This window comes from Passer domesticus, chromosome 13 (assembly GCF_036417665.1).
Source record: "Passer domesticus isolate bPasDom1 chromosome 13, bPasDom1.hap1, whole genome shotgun sequence".
Taxonomy (NCBI): Eukaryota; Metazoa; Chordata; class Aves; order Passeriformes; family Passeridae; genus Passer; species Passer domesticus.
Window position 1 is genome coordinate 15,663,881 of NC_087486.1, and position 23,910 is coordinate 15,687,790.

General features: G+C 51.9%; 2 protein-coding genes across 2 annotated transcripts in view; both read left to right on the forward strand.

The window, feature by feature from the left end:
* Positions 1-11,534: 11,534 nt before the first annotated feature.
* LOC135279919 (protocadherin alpha-C2-like) overlaps positions 11,535-23,910 on the forward strand; it is a 179,108-nt gene continuing 166,732 nt past the window's right edge. Inside the window, exon 1 of the mRNA XM_064387492.1 lies at positions 11,535-14,087. Within this exon, the coding sequence (XP_064243562.1) occupies positions 11,550-14,087 (2,538 nt within the window). The 5' untranslated portion in view covers positions 11,535-11,549. The remainder of the gene's footprint in view (positions 14,088-23,910) is intronic.
* Positions 18,427-22,800, forward strand: LOC135280110 (protocadherin alpha-8-like). Its single transcript, XM_064387861.1, has one exon. The coding sequence runs from the start codon at positions 18,565-18,567 to the stop codon at positions 21,184-21,186; it is 2,622 nt and encodes an 873-aa protein (XP_064243931.1). The 5' UTR covers positions 18,427-18,564; the 3' UTR covers positions 21,187-22,800.

The following is a 23,910-nucleotide window of genomic DNA, read 5'->3' on the forward strand; positions in this document are numbered from 1 at the left end:
GCACAGTGGGGACCCTCATGTCACCCCCCCCCCAAGCCTTCCTGCCTGGTTGCTGAAGGTATTAGGAAGGAAGACCACTCTGGGAGCCATTTCTGAAGAGCCTGATTCTGTTAACATGGAGATTTTTTTTTTTTTTCATAAAGAAAAAACAGCCTCCATATGCAAATGGGAAATGGAGATGGAGCGGGAAATAAGCCCAGAAAAAAAAATCATGGAAGTTTTTGCTGCCTGCAAGTGGAATTCAACCAAAAAGGGGGGGGAGGGAGAAGAAAGGAAATTGAAACAGCCTCCTCTCTGCACAGATTGCATTGCTGGAGAAGCTCTGAGTGTTGCAAGGCGTAATAGTTGTCTGCTCAGAGGTTCCTTCCTGGGGGACTTTCCCTGGGATAGTTTCATACATTTATCCCTGACTCCTGGCATCTGCATAACACGCTCACAGAGAGAGTTATTAGTTTAATTTTCTTGTGAATTACAATGGAGGCAGAGAGAATTAGAAAATACTTTTTTTTTTTATTATCATTACTTTTTGTTTTCCAGTTGAGAGACTGTAAATGAGGCTATTCATCCTGCTAACATCAGTAGGGACCCAAACCCAAGTCTTTCTGGGGTAATTGGTTTCTGATGAGCAATCACTTGTAAAACCAATAGCAAAGGCAAGAACTGAAATATAAATTCTCTCTTTACATGCTGAGCTTTTCATTAGGATTGTATGTCTGGCTTCTTTCTGGGATTCAGTGGAAAAGCCATGAAGTGGTAAACAAGGCAGTGGACTAAGCCTGATAAGAACTTTGTATTAGCAAAAAAATTGGGAAAGCAGCATTGTCTGATATTCTCCCAAACAAATAAAGCAGCTGCAGAATCCCTCAAGCTGCATCTTTCTAGCCAGCCCTTTGGAACTGAAGTCCTGGACAGAGAGAAGAGACAGCAGATCTTCTGCTTTTGTCCAAAAGAGACCAAACTGTTGATGAAAGAAAAAAAAAATTAAAAAATTAAATACCAAGGACAGTTTTCCATGCTGCAAGTCTGACTAGGGTGGCTGATGGAAATTTGCAGCCCCTGACATCCTGCAGTTTGCAAAATACAGGGGACAGTAATGCCTGGATTTGTTGCAAGGGCTGAGCCTGTCAGCCAGAATCCAGTTTTTTTTTTCCTTTCCTCCCAGTTACTAGTGAGGAATCTGCTAATCTGCACTGGCTTTTGTTTCCCTGATGAACCTCGGGGTGCTTAAGGCTTGATTTATTTATTTATTTTGGTGGCAAATTAAGCATCAGTCTGGATGCAGCTCTCAGTGCTTTCTAGGCTGGGGCTGTGGTGCTGTCATTCATTGGCTTAACTGGATTGCTTGCTGCTTTATGGGTTTTTTCCCAGTAAAATCTTTTGGCACACATACAGCTGGTTGTTGCCTTAAAGATGAGCAGAGAGCAGCAGGCTTGACAAAGACAGGGAACATTTTTAAGCTCATGTACACAAAAAGGCCTCTGAAACAAGAATGATGTGGACACATCTCCATCAAAACAAACCAAGCAAAACCCTTCAAATAAAACCTTTTTTTTCCAGCTTTCAAATGCCAAGGAAATAAACAGTAAAATCACTGATTGGATTCAGTCCTGAGGAGCCTGCTGTGAGCAGAGGAAAGGGACACAACATGACACACCAAGTATTGCCTAGAGATCTCTTCTAAACACAACTGTTCTGGGATTCTGTGCTGACAGCTTTTTGCTTTCATTAATCCAAAAGAGCCAAACACGTTGCTGTGACCACAACAAGAAATGAGGCAATTTGGACACTTCCACATATGCATCACATTTGTGTACAACACATAGCTCAGGGCAATATTTCACAGAGATACCAAGAAAACCTTTTTTTGTTTGTCTCATTTGGAGCCAGGCTTCCCAGGAATCTCCCAAAGCCTGGATGTGCCCTGCACCAATCATGCCTCCTATCAGCTGCACACCCATCAGGCTCTACTGACCCAAGTTTTTGGCCTCCCACCTCAAATATAGGGCAACGTTGTAATTTTGGTATTACTTGAGCAGAAGGAAGTGGCTCTGTGACTCTGCCAGGATCATTCATCTGAGTTTAAACAGTGGAAATATTGGGAATATAAGGAGAGGAGAGGAGAGGAGAGGAGAGGAGAGGAGAGGAGAGGAGAGGAGAGGAGAGGAGAGGAGAGGAGAGGAGAGGAGAGGAGAGGAGAGGAGAGGAGAGGAGAGGAGAGGAGAGGAGAGGAGAGGAGAGGAGAGGAGAGGAGAGGAGAGGAGAGGAGAGGAGAGGAGAGGAGAGGAGAGGAGAGGAGAGGAGAGGAGAGGAGAGGAGAGGAGAGGAGAGGAGAGGAGAGGAGAGGAGAGGAGAGGGGAGTTTTAGCTAAGACTGTAGTGTGATTTAAGACATGTGGAAGAGGGCCAACTGGTCATAGCAATTTTCCAAACTGGCCAAGCCTCTGCAATCACTTATAATTCAACCATTTCTGTCTAGAATATAGACAGAGGTTTGTACCAGATTTGTACCTTAGAAAAAACTTCAATGTCTTCCTGTCAAACTCTACAAGGACAACCTGCAGAGCCTGGCCCTGCATCGCTACCTGTGCCTGTTTAGAAATCTGTCTGCATCAGTCTGCAGACAATGAACATTTTTTCCTAGTTGGAATAACTGCTGCAGGAGCCCCAGTTCCCCACCCCTTTCCCTTTTCCCCAAACATTTCCACGTGTTCTTTCTGTGGTGACAGCTGAAGTTCCCAACTGAGGGAAGGTCTCTTCTGCAAGTTTATCCAGTTGATCTTTCAGGGGATGATTCCATTTGGTCTTTATGGATGTTTCTTCCCTCCAAGTGGTGAATAGTACAGCTGAGCCTTTCATTTACAAGGCAATTGTGATGGGAACAAAGGGGGAGAATGTAGGAAGTGAATCCTTACAATTTTACTTTGGTTTCTTACAAGGTTCTCATTGCAACACTTATTTTGGTTGTGCTTGTATTTCCCTTTTCTTGAGTTTATTAATGAGAAGGACTAGAAATAAGCAAAACAGCATCAGATCACATCTTTACATCATTCCCTTAAAATATGTGTGTGACTGAAGAAGATTTCCTTACTGCGGTGACAATTTGTCAGTGACAGAACGTGGTGAATGATTGAAGAACATTGATCAATCCAGAAAAAGATTTGTTACTGTTGCAGGTTTTCCTCATTCTTTGCTTTATTCTGGGACCTAGGAAAACTCATTGAGGATGTAAGCATTTGGAAGGCCTGTGAAGGAAAAAGGAGATGGCTTTCAGGACCTGCACAGCTGGTGTACAGCAAAGGGAAAGAACTACAGGTACAGATTTGTCTAATTTAACCAACTCTAAGAATTTCTGCTATCGGATAATATTTTTAGTTGTTATTGCAAAAACAAGGAAGAAGGATGGTCAAAGCATTAAAAACTGGATTTAAAGCTGCTGTCTGACCAGGAAACCTGTACCAGTGTTGGAATTTCCCTGCACTTCCTTTCTGGTGGACATTTCAGGCAGCCTGAGGTATTAGGGGAACCTCTGGATAAGAAATGAAATTGCTGTGGGTTCTGGGTACAAGGTATTAAAGGGATTCTGCCTGAAACTGCAAAGAGCTCAGTCTCTGCCAGCCCACAACCCCCCTTTGCATCCTCTCCTCTGGCCATCTTAACAACCCCCTCAGCTTTTATACCCTGATTTCCCTTTCCATCATTTCATGCCACTCTTCCCTCTTGCTGTAAAGCAAGGAGGAAGGAACTATTTCTTCTGCAACCACATCATTCTCTGACTTTATTTACAGAGGTTGAAATGAAGAAAACTCCTCCCTGCACTAAATCTGTTTGGCTTGGTGAAGGCAAGGAAGTGGAATTATATTGCAAATGTCAAGGGCTATGAAAAATGTAACAGACTTTAATATTCTTCTGCTGTTATTGCTGAGAGTGTCTCTCACCTGCATTCACAGAAAGTGAAGTGCCTTTTACCACTGAGCAGAAATGATTGCCTATTTTTATTTTAAAGCTACACTGTGGCGTGTGTCCTAATAATAAATGCATTTTCCCTCCAAATTCTCGCTTTAGCAATTAACCTTCAGCCTCAAGACTTAATTTTAGCCTTGAGCCTTTAGGGTTAATCCCTGCCTCAGGCTCCAATAAACTCCAGCCCCAAACATCCTGTTACCTATGTCTTAAAAGTGGTTCCTGCATTCCTAATTACAATCACAGTCCCTACCTTCCTTGGTACCTGATGGTAGCTGGTGCTGAGCCAGGCACTTGGATGCTGCTTTGAAGATGTAAAACATTAACTGTGCCTCTCTCCATAGCTCACTTTCCCGTGGGGTTGTGTTTCAAGGTAAGTGGTTTGCATAAGGTCCCTCAGAGACCTGCATTTAGTTTATTCAGTAGGATAAACAACCTGCTGCTTTTGTGCTTCTCCCTACAGAGCAAAGAAAAGCCCATTTTATACATTAAAATTGAACACAGCATTGCTGAAAGGTCTGTGATGGCTTTTTCTGGAGCTCGGAGCATTTTATCTTGTTCCAGGAGGGGTCTCACAGGGCATAAGCCCTGTGCATCTCCTTGTACATCCCCCTCCTTAAATTACAAATACTCCTTTCTTAAGACCCTGTGTTCGTGAGGGAGAAGAGGTTACCGGCCCTCAGCTCTGCCTGTCTCACTGCCCGAACTGCCCAGGGCTGGGGGAGTTCGTGTCGAGTGTTTTTTCATGATGATGTTTTAATTTCACCTGGATACAGCAATCCCCGCAGCTCCGGGAGGGGGAACCCGACTCTTCGCGGCCCAGTTAGCACAACCCCTGGAATTAAAGGGCGTAAGTGCTTGATGTTTTACCGGGAATCACGACATGTGCCAGACACTGGCGAGCCGGGCACCAGCAGCACTGGAGGGTCCCGTCCGTGCAGTGCCGGGGGAAGTGGGGCGGCCCCGGCAGCACAACCGCGGTTCTCCCGGGGCTGGAAGGGCCGAACCAAGGCTGGCATCAGGCCTTGTTTAGTTATCAGACACTTACACCCCGAATTAGGACCGGGGCACACACACAAGGATGTCACCCTTGTAGGGTAGGTGCTGGTAAGGCACAAAGAGGAACGGTGGAAGATAAACGAACAGCTCCCCCCCGCCGGGATTTGAGCAATCAGGAAATATAATCTGAGCTGGAAAGTGCCCGAGCATCTGTTGGGTTATTAATAAATTGTATGCAATCTGTCCGGGATGAAGCTCGGGACGGAGGGGAACCATCTGCTCCCGAGAGGCAGCTCTAATGGTGTCTGGGGAGTGAACTTAGCAAATGGAGAGCGATGGAATCGCCGGGCTCCAGGAGTGCCCGGTCCCCGCACGGCTTTTCCAGGGACGGACAACGCGGAGCTTCCCTCGCCCCCGGGACAGGACCCGCATGGATCCGCAAAGAACGGGAATTCAGGCCCAGGGTGGGTGTTCATCATCACCTCTGCAAGCCTCGTAGGCTCGGCCAGCCCCTGGGAAGTCAGGCTCTTTATCGAGATCCTTTCCAAAGGGTCCTGCCCCAGAGAAACCCCGCTCCCAGGGGCTGTCATGTGTCCCCAGCTCTGGGCGGGATCCCCGACCTCTCCCGCTTTTCCTGTGGGTCAGTGCTAATTGGTGCCCATAAATATTGTTCTCCACGTCTTATCCTCCACTTGTAAAGGTGCCTCGTGTGTTTTCTCGGGGGATTTTCAGCTCAGCTCCTCCCCGCGCTGAGCAGCGAAGGAGCGGGCAGGGAAGAACCCCTGCAGCCCACGGCCAGGGCTCGGTGCTGGCTGTCTCCCGGGAAAACGGGGACTCCCTGCGCCACTGCCAGTGTCTGGGTGGCACTTGTGTTAACTGAGCAAGGATGGGAGAGTGGAGCGGTTATCGCATCAGCTCTCATCGCGGAATAAGCAACCAAAATGTGTCTTGCTGAAGGACATCTTCGCCTGCCCGCAGTCCGTGGGGGCAGACGTGCCTTCCCTTAGAGAATCCAGGAGCGGCCAGCAGGAAGGCACCATGTCCCTACAACCCCTAACACGTGAGAAAACCCCGGCTTCCATAAACCCCACGCAGCGGAACTCCGGCCGAAATAAAGGGTGCTTGAGGACGACACCTCGAGCGACAGGAGAGAGGGAGACAGCGAGGGAAAAGCCGCTGCCAGCGGTCTCAGCCCGCGGGGGATGAGCGAGAGCCCGGCCCCGCTCCATCTCCCGGCAGCGACGCCGATCCCGGAGCCGCCGCCGCCGCCGGTCGGAACGAAGGCTGCCGGGAGCTTCCGGCGGGCGGGGCGGACGAGGGAGGCGGAGAGAAGCGGGTTCCGTCCTCCGAGAGGCTCCGTGCGCCCCCCCTGGGGAGTGGCTTGGCAGTGGCTGTTAGTGTTTTATTATTATTAGATTTTATTTTAATTTTTCGGGTATGTTTTATTAACGCGCTTTCCGAGTGGTGCCGCTCTTCTCTTCCTGCGGATTGAGGCGTGGAAAGCCGGCCGAGCCGGGAGCTGGGCCTCTGCGGGGGAATGAAGGCGCTGACAAGGCGCCGGGTGCCCGGGAGAGCGGGACAGCTCAGGGCCCACGGCGGGGCCGGTCACCGGCATCGCCTCCCGAAGAAGGTCGGGACTTCATCTGTGCCAGCTCCCGAAGACAGACGGGGAAGGGACGGCTTTGTTGTCCGTGCCCCGCTCTCTGTCCCTGACCCCTTCTGTTCGGTGGCCGCTGCAGGTGATGTGCAGAAGCGAAGACGAAACGCCGCGGCGTGGGTGCTCCGGCCGCTGAGCCACCACGGCATCTCCTTCCTCGTCCCCGACCCGCGTTGTCCAGGGAGAAATGCCTCGCTGGAAGACCGATGGGACCCTGTGAGCAGTCCTTGTCTCGGTGCTTAGGGTACTCTTGAATGGTAGAAGAGCTTTCGGCCTCAGGAGGCTTTGAAACCGGACCCGGCTTTTCTGTGCGGTGCTCTAAGAGCTAAACTGCACCAAAGAGGTGAGAACGACACAAAGATAAATCCCACCATGCGAGTTCGGGACTTTGCCCTTCAGGAGGGAACGGGATTTTCTTTCCGGATGCTCGTCGGTGGAGACAGTCGCCCTGAGGCGGCCGATGTGGAGCTGCTGTGCGGTACTTTCCATTTTGGGATGGTGGGGCTGGAAAAGTCCTGCATGACGGGAGCGATTCTGTCGGAACTGCTGCTTTTCCTTCTCTTGCCAATTCTTCATGTCTTGTCTCCAAGTGTAACTGGAGTAATGATCTAATTTCAGCGTGGGTCTAAATAGAGCATTCCAAACACCCCTGGAAATGTCTGTGTGTCTCTCCACTCTCTACAGAGCAATAGGAGATGAACCTTTTGACTTGTGTTTGCCACTGGGCTGTGCTTGCTTTTCTAAGAGTCCAGCGGTCAGTCTGTGAGCTCTGATGGATGCTCTGAACTTGTCAAAACACCCAAAGTTATTATTTTTCAGGACTTTAATCCGTTCCTGCCTAATGAAGGGGACTCAAAGTAACGTTCAGGCACTTGATGGGCTTTCAGGGTGTTAAGATGACTCGTTTATACTGATTTTTTTCTACAGATCCTCGCTGTGTATCACCACTCCTCACGTCTCGCTGCTTAGTCAGAAGCACTGGGAATGCTCTGAGGCTGACCAAAGCTGAAATAGCTAAACCAAGCCTTCCACCAACTCGTGTGCTTTCTGCAGGATCATTTCAGCTTTTTCTTCTGACCTTTGTGGGTTCCTCTTGTAGGTGTAGGTGGTATGAAAGGAACTTAGTTGTGTAGTAGTAATGCAATGCTACAATGCCTAAGGATTCGCCAATGTCATCCCCTACCCCACTGCTACTCAGATAAGTACCTGGATTTCATCAGTGTGAGAATTTCGCATGGACTGGATCTGAATAAGCAAGAAACAACTCTTCCTCTAGGTGATCTTGGAGTCTTTGGCTCTGTCTTCGTGTTTAGAAACATTTTTATTTCTAGTTAAGGTCAGATGTTTGGCGTTGTGGAACCATTTAGTGAAGCTGCTACTTGGTTGATATGAAAGTTATATAGACAGGTGTTCAGACCAAAATAAAAAGAACACCGTATCCTGTGTTCTCGAAGTCACTGCTTGTCACCTCATTAGCAGCTGTTTTACTGATTTAAGATATCCGACTACATTTTGCGTACAGCAATCCTAACTTAGTACGGCTCTTAAGATACTTCTAGATCGAATTTGCTGACATCAGCATTACATTTTCACCTCTATGAACACGGCATGAAGTATTTCTCCAGAGAAGACCTACTTATTCCAGGTAAGTGAATTAATAGCAAACAGAAACAGGTAAGTGTGGGGGGAAAACCCCAGTCAACCGAAACAAACTCACCACGAAAATAAAAACAAAACCAACTGAACAAACAAAAACCCAAAACCAACCCAAAACATAACCAAACTAAAAACCCAAACAAACTAAGAAAACCCAAGCCAAAAGCCAAAATCTGTCCTGCTTAAACACCTCTTGTCCTGGATTCACATGGAGCAAACATGATTGATTTGTTGATAGAAGATCATCCCCAGCATCTCTTCCCATCCATGAGTCAAGACAGTGATCTCTACCCAAACGACTGTATTTCCTTTTGCTACAGAAATTGAAACAAACTACCAGAAAACTCCAGGAAACTCATGAGTTTGTGAACATGTCTCCAGATCAGCCTGACAAAAATTGTGCTGTGCAGAATTTTCTCGCCGGTCCTCTGTTATGAAAGAGATCAAATCTGTTGCCTGCACCTGGAAAAAGTTAACAAATGCTGTTCTACTTGATAGAATGGATTTACCTGTGTGTCTACTTGAGGTCTATGGTAAGGAGAGTGTGAATCGGCAAACCTGATCCAAGGAAGATAAGGACAAAACCCGTGTGGATGTTAGGAACGAGAAAAGGATGTGCTAATGGGTTTGATCAACCCCAGTCCTCAGCAGCAGCAGTGCCTGCCAGAGGCTCCTTTTGCTGTTTACCGTGGGCTGCTCCACGTGAGAGAAGCGCTGGAGGGGAGGACCACTCTTTATCTTCAAAGCCTAATTCCACCAGGATTTGGGATATGAGACGTAAACTGTCTGAATGTCTTCCTCGGGGAGAAAACCCGGCTGCTGGTTGTGATACGAAAATGCAGGTAAGTTACAAAGACACATTAGGAAGAATTCATCTTTGCATTGATGGCATAAGCCAGACAAAAATGGCATCAGGGATGGATCTGGAATGAAGACATCATTTATACCCGCAGAAAACCTTCAGCAGAAGGTTTCCATATGAACCGGCGGCACAGATCAATAAAGCAGGAGCACAAACAGGTCAGTAACACAATCGTATTTAATAATGTTTTGAACCGTGGTTTGTGTACAGAAGCTACAGAGGTGGCAGCAGAAGTTATTCATGTCCTTGGTGCTCCTCGGGGAGGTTCTGTGGCCGCGGGGCCGCTGCTTGCAGGGCCCTGGGGCAGGTGGTGAATGTGAACAAGGGCAGGTGAATGCAGACGAGGGCAGAACGAGAGCATCTGAACGATTTTGCTGTGAAGCTTTAAATAGTGGTAGAAAATCTTCCCACAGCCACGAAATCGGCTTTGCTGGGATGGAGAAAGGAAGACTGTACTCTTTTCTTTTCTTTTCTTTTCTTTTCTTTTCTTTTCTTTTCTTTTCTTTTCTTTTCTTTTCTTTTCTTTTCTTTTCTTTTCTTTTCTTTTCTTTTCTTTTCTTTTCTCCTCCGTTAATGAGGAATGTTGTGGTGGGGCAGTGTCTGCATCCTGTGGCAGTGACCCTTTTAGGGATTGGGGGTTTGTCATAGGGAAGCTGAATTTGAGTAGGGAAGAGTCTTTCTTGATGGAAGATGCTTTGTAGCACGTGGGCTGTGTCATTAGTGACAAACTGCAGAATATCTACCTAGCTGGATATCTCTGCCCCTGCATGGGGAGGTTCTTGCTCTATCCTGGCAGAGGTTGTCTCCCGGAATGGAGAAGCAAGAGCTTGCCATTCATCGTGCAGGTGGAAAAGGAGGCTTCGAGAGCAGCTCTTTATTGAGCTGTACGAATAGCGTGCAGGAGCTGTGCTGGTCCCGTACTTTTTCAGCATTCTTGGAGGATTGGTGTGCTGGGCTCTGATGGGTTTGAATCTCCGAAGGAAAGATTCAAACAATCCCCTGGGTTTTTGGTGTAATTGAAGCCCTTTACACAGATGTCGAAACTTCTGGGGCTTGGGCTTCTCTGTCAGAGGGAGGTGGATTCTCTTCATTGAGATAATGGGTTCAGTAGTGTGTCCGTCTTCCAAAACGGGAGGGAAGTGATGAGGGAAGGGACAGTATATCTGTCTTGCATAAATTACAGAAAAGCGGGAAGCTTGTTTCTCATCTGGAGATATGCAAGTCGGCAGGAAAAAGGAAGGGCAGCTCTTGCCAAAATACACGTCCACATTCCATGTCGAGAGTGATGTAATAATGAAAAATTAGTTTGTTAAAGACACAAAAAAGAGGCAAAAAGAGAAGAGAAGAAATCGGGGAAACAGAAGACTATAAGAAAGAAAAGCAGGAAGAAACAATGCAGAAATAAAAGATAAGGGGGAAAAGATGAAGAAATAAATGGAAAGAGAGAATGGAAGAAACCATAAACTATTTTAGTGACATGTCATTGATGGTATCACTGCACACAGAAAGAAAGGAGGGTGAAAAAGGAAGAAAGAAAGGAGGCAAAAAGATTACAAAGAAAAGAAAATAAGATTAAACCATAAATTACATTACAAGAATGCACCAAATACATAGCAGAAGAATACAGGAATGGAGGAGAAAAATAAGAAGGAATATGTACCTGTAAACTAGCAAAGAACAAAGGACAGAGAGAAGCAGACGAGAAGACCAAGACACACCGAAATTACCTCTAAATGCAGAATGGAGCAGGTGCCTAAAAAGATCCGGCTTGGGGAGAGCATCACATCCGGCGCTGGTGTCCGTAACTCGTGCTATCTGCTCCTGTTTGATGATGCCCACCGCGGTGCCAAAGGCAACGAACGATCCACCAGAAGGGATAAGGAAGAGAAAAGGAAAGAAAGAGAAGGGAAAGGGGAGTAAACGATAGGGCATGACAAGGCAAGGATGAAAAAAAGAACAAAGAGAAGAAAGAAAAAAGGGAAATAAAACAGAAAGGGAGAAAAAAAAACCAAGAAGAGACAACGGAGAAACTAGAGAAGGCTAAGGAAGGAAGACAAGGCAAGAACGAAAGAAGAAAAAGGAAAGAAAAAAGAGACAAAGAAAGAGAGAAAGAAACTCGACCACGGTAGGAAGAAACATCAGAGGAGCCGGCCATCCGCGGGGCTGCAGCGCAGGCGAGGATGCGGAGCGTGTGCGGCGGCGGAGCAGCGCACGGTGTCGCTGCAGGCTCAGGAACGGCTCGGTGCGGGCGGCTCCGCCCCGGTGCGGCGGAGAGCCCGGCTGTGAGCGCGGGGGGGCGGCGCGGGCCGGGCAGCAGAGCCGGTGTGTCCGGGCGGCGGCGGGGAGCCGTGCGGGGCCCGGGCCGGGGCCGGCAGCCACAGCGGCGACAGCGGCGAGAGCGGCGGCGGCAGGGAGGATGGGCGAGCGGTGGTGTGCGGCGGTGCTGCGGGTGCTGGTGCTGCAGGCGCTGTCCTGGGCGCTGGCGGGTGGGCAGGTGCGCTACTCGGTGGCGGAGGAAGCCAAGGCCGGCACGGTGGTGGGCCGTCTGGCGCAGGACCTGGGTCTGGAGGCGGGCGAGGCGGAGGCGCGGCGGCTGCGGCTGGTGGCTCCGGGCCGGCGGGCGAGCGTGGAGGTGAGCGGGGCGAGCGGCGCGCTGCTGGTGAGCTCGCGGCTCGACCGGGAGGAGCTGTGCGGCAAGAGCGCGCCGTGCGCGCTGCGCCTGGAGGTGCTGCTGGAGCGGCCGCTGCGCGTCTTCCATGTGCAGCTGGAGGTCACCGACATCAACGACAATGCCCCCGTCTTCCCCGCCGCCCGGAAAAACCTCAGCATCGCGGAACTCACCACTCTGCCCGGGTCTCGTTTCCCGCTGGAGGGCGCGTCAGATGCGGATATCGGAGCGAACGCGCAGCTCTCCTACACACTCAGTCCCAACGATTATTTTAGAATAGAGGAAGAAAGCAGTAACTCTCGCACTAAGTCCCTGTTTCTGGTCCTCACGAAATCTCTTGACCGCGAGACGATTCCCGTGCACCGGTTGGTGCTGACGGCGAGTGACGGGGGCCGGCCGTCTCTCACGGGCACCATGGAGCTGGTGATCTCGGTGCTAGACGTGAACGACAATGCCCCCCAATTCAACCAGTCCGTGTATAACGTAGTTTTGTCTGAAAACGCATTGGAGGGGACGCTTGTAGCACAGGTGAACGCCACAGATTCCGACACGGGAATATATGGTGAAATTATATATGAGATCGATACTACTGTTCCCCCATCAGCAGGAGATTTATTCAACATCCATGCCAACAGTGGAGAGATCAGACTGACGGGCGCCCTTGACTTCGAGACCGTTACTTTTTACGAACTACACATTAAAGGAATGGATAAGGGTATGCCCCCGCTCTCCGGTCACTGCAAGGTGGTGCTGGAGGTGCTGGACGTGAACGACAACGCGCCGGAGGTATGGGTGACGTCGCTGTCGGTGCCGGTGGCGGAGGACGCGTCGGTGGGGACGGTGGTGGCCCTGCTGAGCGTGTCGGACCGGGACTCGGGGGAGAACGGGCGCGTGCGGTGCTGGGTGTGGCCGGCGTCGCCGTTCGGTCTGGAGGCGACGTTCGCGGGCTCGTACTCGCTGGTGCTGCGCGAGGCGCTGGACCGGGAGCGGGTGTCGGAGTACGAGGTGGAGGTGCGTGCGGAGGACGGTGGGGCGCCGGCGCTGCGCGCCAGCCGCGGGCTGCGGGTGCCGGTGTCGGACGTGAACGACAACGCGCCCGCGTTCGCGCAGGCCGTGTACACGGTGCTGGCGCGGGAGAACAACGCAGCGGGCGCGGAGCTGGCGCGGCTGTGGGCGCGGGACCCGGACGAGGCGGGCAACGGGCGCGTCAGCTACTCGCTGTGGGAGGGCGGCGTGGGCAGCGGGGGCGGCGGCGGCGGGGCCGCGGGATCGTCGTCGTCGTGGTCGGGCGGCGGGTGGCGTCCGGCGTCGAGCTACGTGTCGGTGGACGCGGAGAGCGGGCGCCTGTGGGCGCTGCAGCCCTTGGACTACGAGGAGCTGCAGGTGCTGCAGTTCGAGGTGCGCGCGGTGGACGCGGGGGAGCCGCCGCTGAGCGGCAACGCCACGGTGCAGCTCTTCGTGCTGGACGAGAACGACAACGCGCCGGCGCTGCTGCCGGCCGCGGGCTCGGCCCCGGAGGCGGGCGCCGTGATGGCCGAGGCGGCGGCGGCTGCGGCGGCGGGCGTGGGGGCGGGCTCGGCGTCGGGCACGCTGTGGGCGTGGGCGGCGTGGGGGGCGCCGGCGGGGCAGGTGGTAGCCAAGATCCGCGCCGTGGACGCCGACTCGGGCTACAACGCGTGGCTGCGCTACGAGCTGTGGGAGCCGCGGGGCAAGAGCCCGTTCCGCGTGGGGCTCTACAGCGGCGAGGTGAGCACGGCGCGGGCGCTGGACGAGGCGGACGGGCCTCGCCAGAGGCTGCTGATCGTCGTGCGCGACCACGGCGAGCCGGCGCGCTCGGCCACGGCCACGCTCAGCGTGTCGCTGCTCGAGGCGGCCGAGGCGGCGCTGGCCGCGGGATCCTCGTCGTCGTCGTCGCCGTCGCGCTCGGCCGTGGGCGTGGAGCTGGGGCCCGGGGCGGCGAGCGCGGCCACCAACGTGTGGCTAGTGGTGGCCATCTGCGCCGTGTCCAGCCTGTTCCTGCTGGCCGTGGTGCTGTACGGGGCGTCGCGCTGGGCGCCGCGGGCGGCCGTGCTCTCGGGGCCCGGGCCCACCACGCTCGTGTGCGCCAGCGAAGTGGGCAGCTGGTCGTACTCGCAGCGCCACAGCCGGAGCCTGTGCGTGGCCGAAGGCGCCGCCAAGAGCGACCTCATGGTTTTCAGCCCCAACTTCCCCCCTCCGCCGCCGCCGCCGCCGCCCGGCCCCGCGCCCACGGACACGCAGCCGGAGCCCTCCGCTCTTCTCGACACGGTCAGTGGCAATGCTTGCTCATTTCTACCTATACTCCCTTTTCTGCGTCTTTTGTTGTGTGCCCTTTTCAGTCGCTGCTGGGATCCAGGCCAAATTGCCGCGGTCCGAGGGCGTTGGGTACTTGACTGGTGCTTAGGAAATCCAAGACACCTTTGCATCTGTCGCAGGGTCCTGCCGGAGCCGCAGAACTCCTGCTTGTGGGAGGGGAAGGCTTGCTGGAGATAAAAGATTAGCGGCACCTCTGTGCTGTAACGGTCCGCAGCTAAGGTTTGCTGATGTGGATATGAATTGTGTTCCCCTAAGATGAAATCCCTTCTCTAAGGAGTCACCTTTGCAGTCAGCGCTCTTGCTGTCCGGTATGTAATGTTTTCTCCCGGGTTTAGTGTAGGAGCGCAAAAGAAGGAGGCTGCGTTGGTAACAGACCCGTAGGTACTGTGTACTGCCTTACTGCTTTTGCATAGTGTTGACTTAGATGGTTTCACCTGTGGTTTCTTCTCTGTCCTCATCCTCTGTCATTTCCCTCTACAAGTGTTCTGGGGACAGCTGGCGATTTGGACTTGTGGTCTAATGTATTTTCAATGTGCAGAGTATAATTTCTCCATTTTGGTTGGTCCCACAGAATCATTGTGAACACTGGGATGGTGTTCTGGAGAAATGGGACGATTTTCTGAGGGAACGAGAAATAATCTGTGAAATTATGGACCGTGGCATAAGAAGAGAGGAATAGGAGATGTGAGATGATGCCTTTGACTCGAGAATTAATGTTACAAAGTGAGGAGTGAAGCATGCCTTGCAGTAGGTAGAATTGGCACAGAGTGTTTGTGGCCAGGATTCTTTCCCAAGTTCCAAGGGTCTGATGTTGGAGGCCTTTTGAACCTTGAGATAATATGTGGTATTGAAATGGCCACGGAGTCCTTTGAGGTTATGAATATCTCCCATCAGAGAGAGTCCCTTGTGCTGCCTCTGGCCTGACACAGGGAATGTGCTGGGTAACAGCTGGTAACATGCAGACTGATGAACATTTTTGCTGCTGTTTTGGGGGTGGTGTTGTGGGAGAGTGGCACTACAAACTGCTTTCCATGTGTATTGTAGGGTTCTTGTAGCAGCTTCCACAGCTCTTGCCATGGTGGATCTGTACTTCTCTTGAGACATGATATTTAAGGGCAGTTGAGGGGGTGGGTGTAATCTTGTTGTGCTTTTCTTCCCCTTCTTGTGCTCCTGCCTGGTCAGTCTGGGCAGAGATGGTGAGTCCTGTTATCACACATGGCTTATTCTTGTGTCTGGATGTACACACCAAACCTCCAATTCTACAGAGCAGCCTGGTTCTGGTTTTCTGTTATAGGAATTCTTCCACTCTTAACGTTTTGATGGGATTTGAGGTTCAGGTTTGGTGTAATTTTCTTGAAGAAGACTTGAGGGGACGGCAATTAGTATTTTTCATTACTCTACTTGCAGAAACTTTAAGAATTCGGTTTGTATTTGAAATTGCTGAAAAGGCAAAAAGCATCCTGGCATGAGGGACAAGTTAAAGAATCACAGAATGGATTTGTATCATTTTGTATATGTTTTTGTGGCAGGCATGAGGAAAGGGGAGAATTTGAATATATATTTGAGGAGGAAATGGAAAATGTCTGTTTAGCTGCGGAGGTACCAGTTCCCAGGGTGCAAAATAGTGGATTACAGTAGAATATTTCAGAAATATTCCACCACACAGTGCTGCTTTCCTGGGATCCTCTCAGGACACCCAGGAGTTCTGCATATCAGGGCACTGTTGTTCTTCCTGGTATTGCTCTTAGTGTAAACATCTATCCTGTATGCCTTTAATTACTTGGGTTGGGTATGGAATGTTGTTGGTCAGAGAGAACCTTTTGGAATTTGGATCATGCTGCTCTGAATCTTTCCCTCATTGTGTTTCTGCTTTGTCTTGCCAGATGGGTCTTGGTATTCAAGATGTTGCCAAAATTTGCTTTTCAAGACAGGAGGATGGGACTTTTTATTATTGTTATTATCCTTTTCTCTATCAAACTGCACATGCTTTTGTTTTTCTGGGTTTGTTTGTTGTTGTGTTTATTTCCTGTCTCTCATTGGCAAGATGGCAGATATTTGGGGCATTCCCCATCATTGTGGCGGATGCCTGTTCCTGTCTTCTGAGGTTTATTTTGAGATAATTTCTGTAGTTTACAGATCTGCTTCCTCTTTCCCCTAGAAATGCGTAATGGACACTACATGTTGTCCAGTTTCTGTGGAACATAAGTGATGTTTTTCTGCCCAGCTTCCCCAAAAACACTGATAATGTTAAGCACAATTATCCTTGAAAGCCAACTTTCCCGCCCCAAAAATATTTATTTTCTGAAGAAGGAACCAGTTCAGAAGAGGTAAGTCATAGAGCAAATGTGAATGTTCTTGAGACTGTTGTATTTTATTTCCTGTTCAGTTATGGCATCTTTTTGTTGAATTAGCAGAATGTTCACCCTATTGCACCAAGGCAGCATTTGTCACCTGCTCATATTCCTTTTCTGATGCTTCCAGGCACAGCCTGAGTGGGTGACAGCAAGCAGGAATGAAGGAGGGACCAAAATTCATTTCACCAAACAGATGTGTAGGAGGTCAGGGGAGTGTTCTTAGTGACATTGTTATGGTGTTACCTTCATGGCTTTTGTTGGCTGTGTGACAAGTGGATCATCCTAAGGTGAGTGGAGACATTTTCCTTGGGGCTTCATAGATACCAAGGTTCTTGGTGTGCTGTCTAGGCAGCAGATGCCTTCCAGAGAGGAAGAGAACTTTGAAAATGCAAGAGGAAAGTCAGGAAGGATTGAGGTACATGAGGAGTCCTCAGGAGCTGTGTCTGCCCAGTGCTTTTTTAGGTCTTTAAGGGAGGTTGTCATGCTGGGCTGTGATAGGTTTGAGTTCTGGAATGAGAAAATTCCCTGGTTTGATTGAACTCTTCCAGGCCTCCATGCACAGATGTCCCAATTAACTGTGGCCTCAGCTTCTGTGTCAGAGAGTGGTGGAAACTCTTTTGATGTAGCAGAGCTTTTCTTTGTCATCTGGCTGCCTTGCTGTGTTATTGCTGGGTCCTTGAGAGCACTGGAGGCTGAAGAGTGTGGCCTTTTTCCTGAACAGAGCGAAGTTGGAGGTGCATGGAGAGCAAGCTGGCTGCTCCCTCTCCACATTAACAGGAGGTGTAGGGAAGAGAAATGAGACTCTGACCCCAAGGGCATGTTCGTGGTAGGGGTATTTTAGGTATTTTTAAATATTTTGTGGAAGGAAAGAATGTGCAGAAGATATAATTATGGAAATAGAGGAGCAGGGGATGCAGCGACAAGGAAGGAGGAGGAATGTAGAAAGAAGATTTAAAAAAAAAAACAACTAAGCAAGGATGTACATGAAGAGGTCATGTAAAAGAAGAATAAATAGAGATATTCCCAAATTACATTGTGAGGATTTGGAAAATATTCCAGTGAAGACAAAAAAAAAAAAAAAAAAAAAAAGATCAGAAGAGACAAGATGGAAACAGGTGAGGAGAGGGGGGAAAGACATAGGACAGCGATAAGCAGGAATGAAAAGATATCGAGAAAGAACAAGGAAAGAGAAAATAAAGTAAATGGAAGGGGGAAATATAAATAGCATCAAGAAAATAATAATAATATTAATAGTAATAGTAATAAAATAGTAGTAGTAGTAAAGTAAATAATGAACTGATGCAAATAAAAATAAAGCCATAATGAAAGTAAGAAATGAAGGAAGAATGGAAATATGAAAGAGACCATAGAGCTGACCAGCACGCACCGAACTTATGAGTAGACGCTGGGCAGAGCTGGTTCCTAACAGCCTTGGTTGGAGCAGCGCAGCCCGTAATTAGCGATGATGGTTCCGCATTTGATGATCTCTGCGGCACCAGAGAAAACTGGCGACCTTCCAACTCGGCTAAAGGATAGAGGTGGGTGGAAGGAGATGGGAAAAGAGTGGAAAGAAAGAAGAGTGGAATGACAAGGACGAAAGGGAAGAAAGAGAATGGAGCACAAAGGAAAAAAGGAAAGATAAACGAAATATGACCGAAAAGAATGAATTGCAAGGGAACAAGCAAATGAAAATGGCAGTGAAGAAGGAAGAAGAAGAAATGAAAGATGACGTGCAAAGACAGTAGAAGATATGAGGGGGAAAAAACGAGGAGCACGACAACAAGACACGGTAGAAAACATACCCATTTCAGGAAGGCAGCGCGGGGGAGGATGCGGAGCGTGTGAGGCAGCGGAGCAGCGCACGGTGTCGCTGCAGGCTCAGGAACGGCTCAGTGCGGGCGGCTCCGCCCCGGTGCGGCGGAGAGCCCGGCTGTGAGCGCGGGGGGGCGGCGCGGGCCGGGCAGCAGAGCCGGTGCGTCCGGGCGGCGGCGGGGAGCCGTGCGGGGCCCGGGCCGGGGCCGGCAGCCACAGCGGCGACAGCGGCGGCGAGAGCGGCGGCAGCGGCGGCAGGGAGGATGGGCGAGCGGTGGTGTGCGGCGGTGCTGCGGGTGCTGGTGCTGCAGGCGCTGGCCTGGGCGCTGGCGGGCGGGCAGGTGCGCTACTCGGTGGCGGAGGAAGCCAAGGCCGGCACGGTGGTGGGCCGTCTGGCGCAGGACCTGGGTCTGGAGGCGGGCGAGGCGGAGGCGCGGCGGCTGCGGCTGGTGGCTCCGGGCCGGCGGGCGAGCGTGGAGGTGAGCGGGGCGAGCGGCGCGCTGCTGGTGAGCTCGCGGCTCGACCGGGAGGGGCTGTGCGGCAAGAGCGCGCCGTGCGCGCTGCGCCTGGAGGTGCTGCTGGAGCGGCCGCTGCGCGTCTTCCATGTGCAGCTGGAGGTCACCGACATCAACGACAATGCCCCCGTCTTCCCCGCCGCTCGTAAAAACCTCAGCATCGCGGAATTCACCACTCTGCCCGGGTCTCGTTTCCCGCTGGAGGGCGCGTCAGATGCGGATATCGGAGCGAATGCGCAGCTGACCTATACACTCAGCCCCAGCGAGCATTTCTCTCTGGATTTACAAAAATCGAATGAGCGAAATATTGAGCCTGAACTGGTTTTAACGAAAGCTCTGGACCGCGAGACGATTCCCGTGCACCGGTTGGTGCTGACGGCGAGTGACGGGGGCCGGCCGTCTCTCACGGGCACCATGGAGCTGGTGATCTCGGTGCTGGATGTGAACGACAACGCGCCCCAGTTCAACCAGTCCGTGTATAAAGTGCAGCTGCCGGAGAACGCTGCCGTAGGAACGCTGGTGATGAGGGTGAATGCCACGGATGTAGACGAGGGAATTAACAGTGAATTGACCTATGCCGTTACGAATTTCATTCCCCCGAGTGGAAGAGACGTGATTTCCATCAATCCTAATACCGGGGAAATTCATCTCACAGCAGCCCTGGACTTCGAAGAAGTCAGTATTTTTGATTTTCGTATCGAAGCGACAGACAAGGGGACACCCCCGCTGTCGGGTCACTGCCGAGTTGAGCTGAAGGTACTGGACGTGAACGACAACGCGCCGGAGGTGTGGGTGACGTCGCTGTCGGTGCCGGTGGCGGAGGACGCGTCGGTGGGGACGGTGGTGGCCCTGCTGAGCGTGTCGGACCGGGATTCGGGGGAGAACGGGCGCGTGCGGTGCTGGGTGTGGCCGGCGTCGCCGTTCGGTCTGGAGGCGACGTTCGCGGGCTCGTACTCGCTGGTGCTGCGCGAGGCGCTGGACCGGGAGCGGGTGTCGGAGTACGAGGTGGAGGTGCGTGCGGAGGACGGCGGGGCGCCGGCGCTGCGCGCCAGCCGCGGGCTGCGGGTGCCGGTGTCGGACGTGAACGACAACGCGCCCGCCTTCGCGCAGGCCGTGTACACGGTGCTGGCGCGGGAGAACAACGCGGCGGGCGCGGAGCTGGCGCGGCTGTGGGCGCGGGACCCGGACGAGGCGGGCAACGGGCGCGTCAGCTACTCGCTGTGGGAGGGCGGCGGCGGCGGCGGGGCCGCGGGATCGTCGTCGTGGTGGTCGGGCGGCGGGTGGCGTCCGGCGTCGAGCTACGTGTCGGTGGACGCGGAGAGCGGGCGCCTGTGGGCGCTGCAGCCCTTGGACTACGAGGAGCTGCAGGTGCTGCAGTTCGAGGTGCGCGCGGTGGACGCGGGGGAGCCGCCGCTGAGCGGCAACGCCACGGTGCAGCTCTTCGTGCTGGACGAGAACGACAACGCGCCGGCGCTGCTGCCGGCCGCGGGCTCGGCCCCGGAGGCGGGCGCCGTGGCGGCGGCCGAGGCGGCGGGCGTGGGGGCGGGCTCGGCGTCGGGCACGCTGTGGGCGTGGGCGGCGTGGGGGGCGCCGGCGGGGCAGGTGGTGGCCAAGATCCGCGCCGTGGACGCCGACTCGGGCTACAACGCGTGGCTGCGCTACGAGCTGTGGGAGCCGCGGGGCAAGGGCCCGTTCCGCGTGGGGCTCTACAGCGGCGAGGTGAGCACGGCGCGGGCGCTGGACGAGGCGGACGGGCCTCGCCAGAGGCTGCTGATCGTCGTGCGCGACCACGGCGAGCCGGCGCGCTCGGCCACGGCCACGCTCAGCGTATCCCTGCTCGAGGCGGCCGAGGCGGCGCTGGCCGCGGGCTCCTCCTCGTCGTCGTCGTCGCCGTCGCGCTCGGCCGTGGGCGTGGAGCTGGGGCCCGGGGCGGCGAGCGCGGCCACCAACGTGTGGCTGGTGGTGGCCATCTGCGCCGTGTCCAGCCTGTTCCTGCTGGCCGTGGTGCTGTACGGGGCGTCGCGCTGGGCGCCGCGGGCGGCCGTGCTCTCGGGGCCCGGGCCCACCACGCTCGTGTGCGCCAGCGAAGTGGGCAGCTGGTCGTACTCGCAGCGCCACAGCCGGAGCCTGTGCGTGGCCGAAGGCGCCGCCAAGAGCGACCTCATGGTTTTCAGCCCCAACTTCCCCCCCCCTCCGCCGCCGCCCGGCCCCGCGCCCAAGGACACGCAGCCGGAGCCCTCCGCTCTCCTCGACACGGTCAGTGGCAATACCTTGCTCGTCTTTTCCCCCTATCCCAACCTCTGTCCCGCCAGGTGTGCAGGCTCTGCGGGAATCCGGGCTCCTTTCGATGAGTGCTTGACGGGTGCTTAAGGGTATCAGTGGCAGGTTAGCATCTGGCCTTAGGGGGAATATAGAATTACTGCCGCAGTCTAGAGCAGTTATGGTCTGCAGCTGCAGTTTACTGCTCTGTGTGTAAACTGTTCTGTTCTAGAATGAAATCCCTGCCCATTGCGGTGAGACTTGCCCCACGGTGTCAGCTTTGGAAACTGTCTTGCCTGGTTGTGTTTAGTATTTCCACCCGAGCTTGCTGAAGGAGTGCAAGACAGGGGGGCTGTGGTTCTGACAGTCCTCCCGGCACTACACTCCGCCTTATTGCCTTTGTTGACTGATACCCTGCCTGTTTTATTATGGATTGTTACTGAAACTTCTTTTCTTTCATTTCTCTCTGTACGAGATGTGATGCAGTGTGGCTATTTGGGCACCAAGGAAACATCGTCTCTAGCTGGTTCCTCCACTAGAATCATTAAGGATTCAATAAAGGCAGTATAGAGTTTTTCCATGTTCTTTTTTGACATATCTTCTTGCTTTTCTTAGTAACGCATGGGTTCGGGCAGCCCAGTGTGACAAAAAATAAATGTTTCAAAGGTAGTTTCTCTTCCTGCTGCCCAGTCCCCCACATTGTGGATTTGTGTTTCCATTCGGAGAGGTCTCATGGAATACCCTGGCTAGTTTTGCCCTTTCCAAATTTGTATCGATAGCCACATTGTTTCAAAAGCCTTGGGGCAATATTCCTCTCTACAACTAGAAAGAAATATCAAGCCCCAGGCCCGAGCCTTCCCCACCAAATCTCCAATAACGTTCCTGCAGATGGTCAGGTTTGCATGTTACACTCGTATTCCGGTTTCTCTCTCAGAGCATGACATCAGTGTCATTCCCATTTAGAGACATCTTGACATCACCTTTGGAAAGAATATTGTTACCAGGTAATGTTTTCTTCTGAGATAGTTACAGCATTGCAAAACACGATGGGTCAGCTGTAGAGAGTGTGCTGTCTAGCTTGTACATGATACTGTCAGCGTTTTGTGGTGCTGCCGTTGCTGAGTAGGACAAGGAAACTTGAAATGGGCCTTGAGTGGGCAGTGAATATGTGGCCTGTGGTACTGGGTAGGGCCTGACCATTTCCTGGTGTGAGGGGTGACCTTGAGCAGTAGGAACATCTGTCTGTGGGAACTGGAATTCCTAGGGGAGGACATGAGTCATGACATAAGACAAGAAATGGAGTTGATGTGTTTGTCTTGAGAGTACATGTCCCAGGATACCTGGAGGAATGAAGCAGCATGAACACAGAGTGGTCTTTCACAGGATGATCTTCAGGGTCCAAAGTGTCTTCAATTGCAGGTTTTATGGATCTTCAGATAGTCACATGGTTTTGAAATAGCAAAAATACTCTTTGACCTTATGAATATCTTCTACCTGAGAAGAGTCCCTTCTGCTGCTGAGCGATTACCATAGGAAATGTGTAAGAGGAGATGGCATGCAGAACGCTAGATGTTGTCTGATGAACCTTTGCCTGCTTGTTTTGAGAAAGGAGTTGTGGGAGCATTGCATTTCAGCTTGCTGGGTATCCACAGTCACTTCCACATTCATAGAGTTTGCTGTGATGGTTCCTTGCTTCTCCTCGGGTGGGATTAGTAACCAGATGTGATGAGAAGGTGGGAGTAATCTCTGTGTACTTGTTTCCCGTCCTTGTGCACTTGCACTCTCAGCCTGGGTAGCAGAGCTGTGTCCCCTTGATGCAGTTAGCTCTGAAATGTGTACATATACATCAAACCTTCCAGAACAGCCCAGCCCTGGTGTTATATTATAGAAATATCATGCACATTTCTATGGGGATATCCACACAGTTGATATCGTGAGTGCACTTGCACTTTAGCATTTGATGTGGCACTTCCAGTAAAGTCTGTGTGAACTGGGATCACAGCTGTAACAGCACTAATCACCGGATTTTTATGAACTCTAATGTGGAGCGCCGTGATGTTTCTCCCTGAGATGGCTGAAAAGCACAAAGTATTCATGGTGAAATTCACACAGCTGGGAAGAGCCTGCCAAATGCTCTGTAAATTTGCACCATTTCATACATTCTTTGAGCCAGTTGTGAGGGGTGCTGAAGGCTTGGCTTGTGCTCCAAATGTGTTTTAAGTGCTGGTCTGTTATGGTGGCACTGTGTCTGCGTACTGTGGCAGTGGTCCTGTAAGTGGAGAAGGTTTTGAGATGTCCATCAGGAGGGGCGTGACTTTGAATAAGGAAGTTTCTTCTCTGAGGAAATGAGGACATTGTGTTGAACATAGACTATTATTATTGGGGAAGAACTGGAAAATATCTGCATAGCTGTGGAGAGGCAACTTCCCAAGGCAAGGGATAGAATATGCAAGTAGAATACCTTGAAAAAAAGGCCCAGGATACACAGGGTTGCTTGTCTGAAGTCCTGCATATCCCCTTTCCTTGGTGCTCTCCATGCTTTTCCTGCCAGATGTAAGACATCTGTGATACACAACTTGGATCACTTGCTTTTGATGGGAAGTGATGTTGGTGAAATAGAAGCTTTATCAACTTTTGATCATGTTTGGCCAGACTTCTCTGAACTTCTCCTTGGTTAACTCCCTGCTTAGTCTTGCTAGGGAGTGGATGAAGTGCCCTTCAAGATATTGGCAAAGCTTGTATTTAAATATAGTGGAATGGGACCCTTTGTTTTTCTTCTCTTTTTAGTAAAACCGCCTGTTTCTCTTTTTTGCTTCTCTTCCATTGGCAATGTCT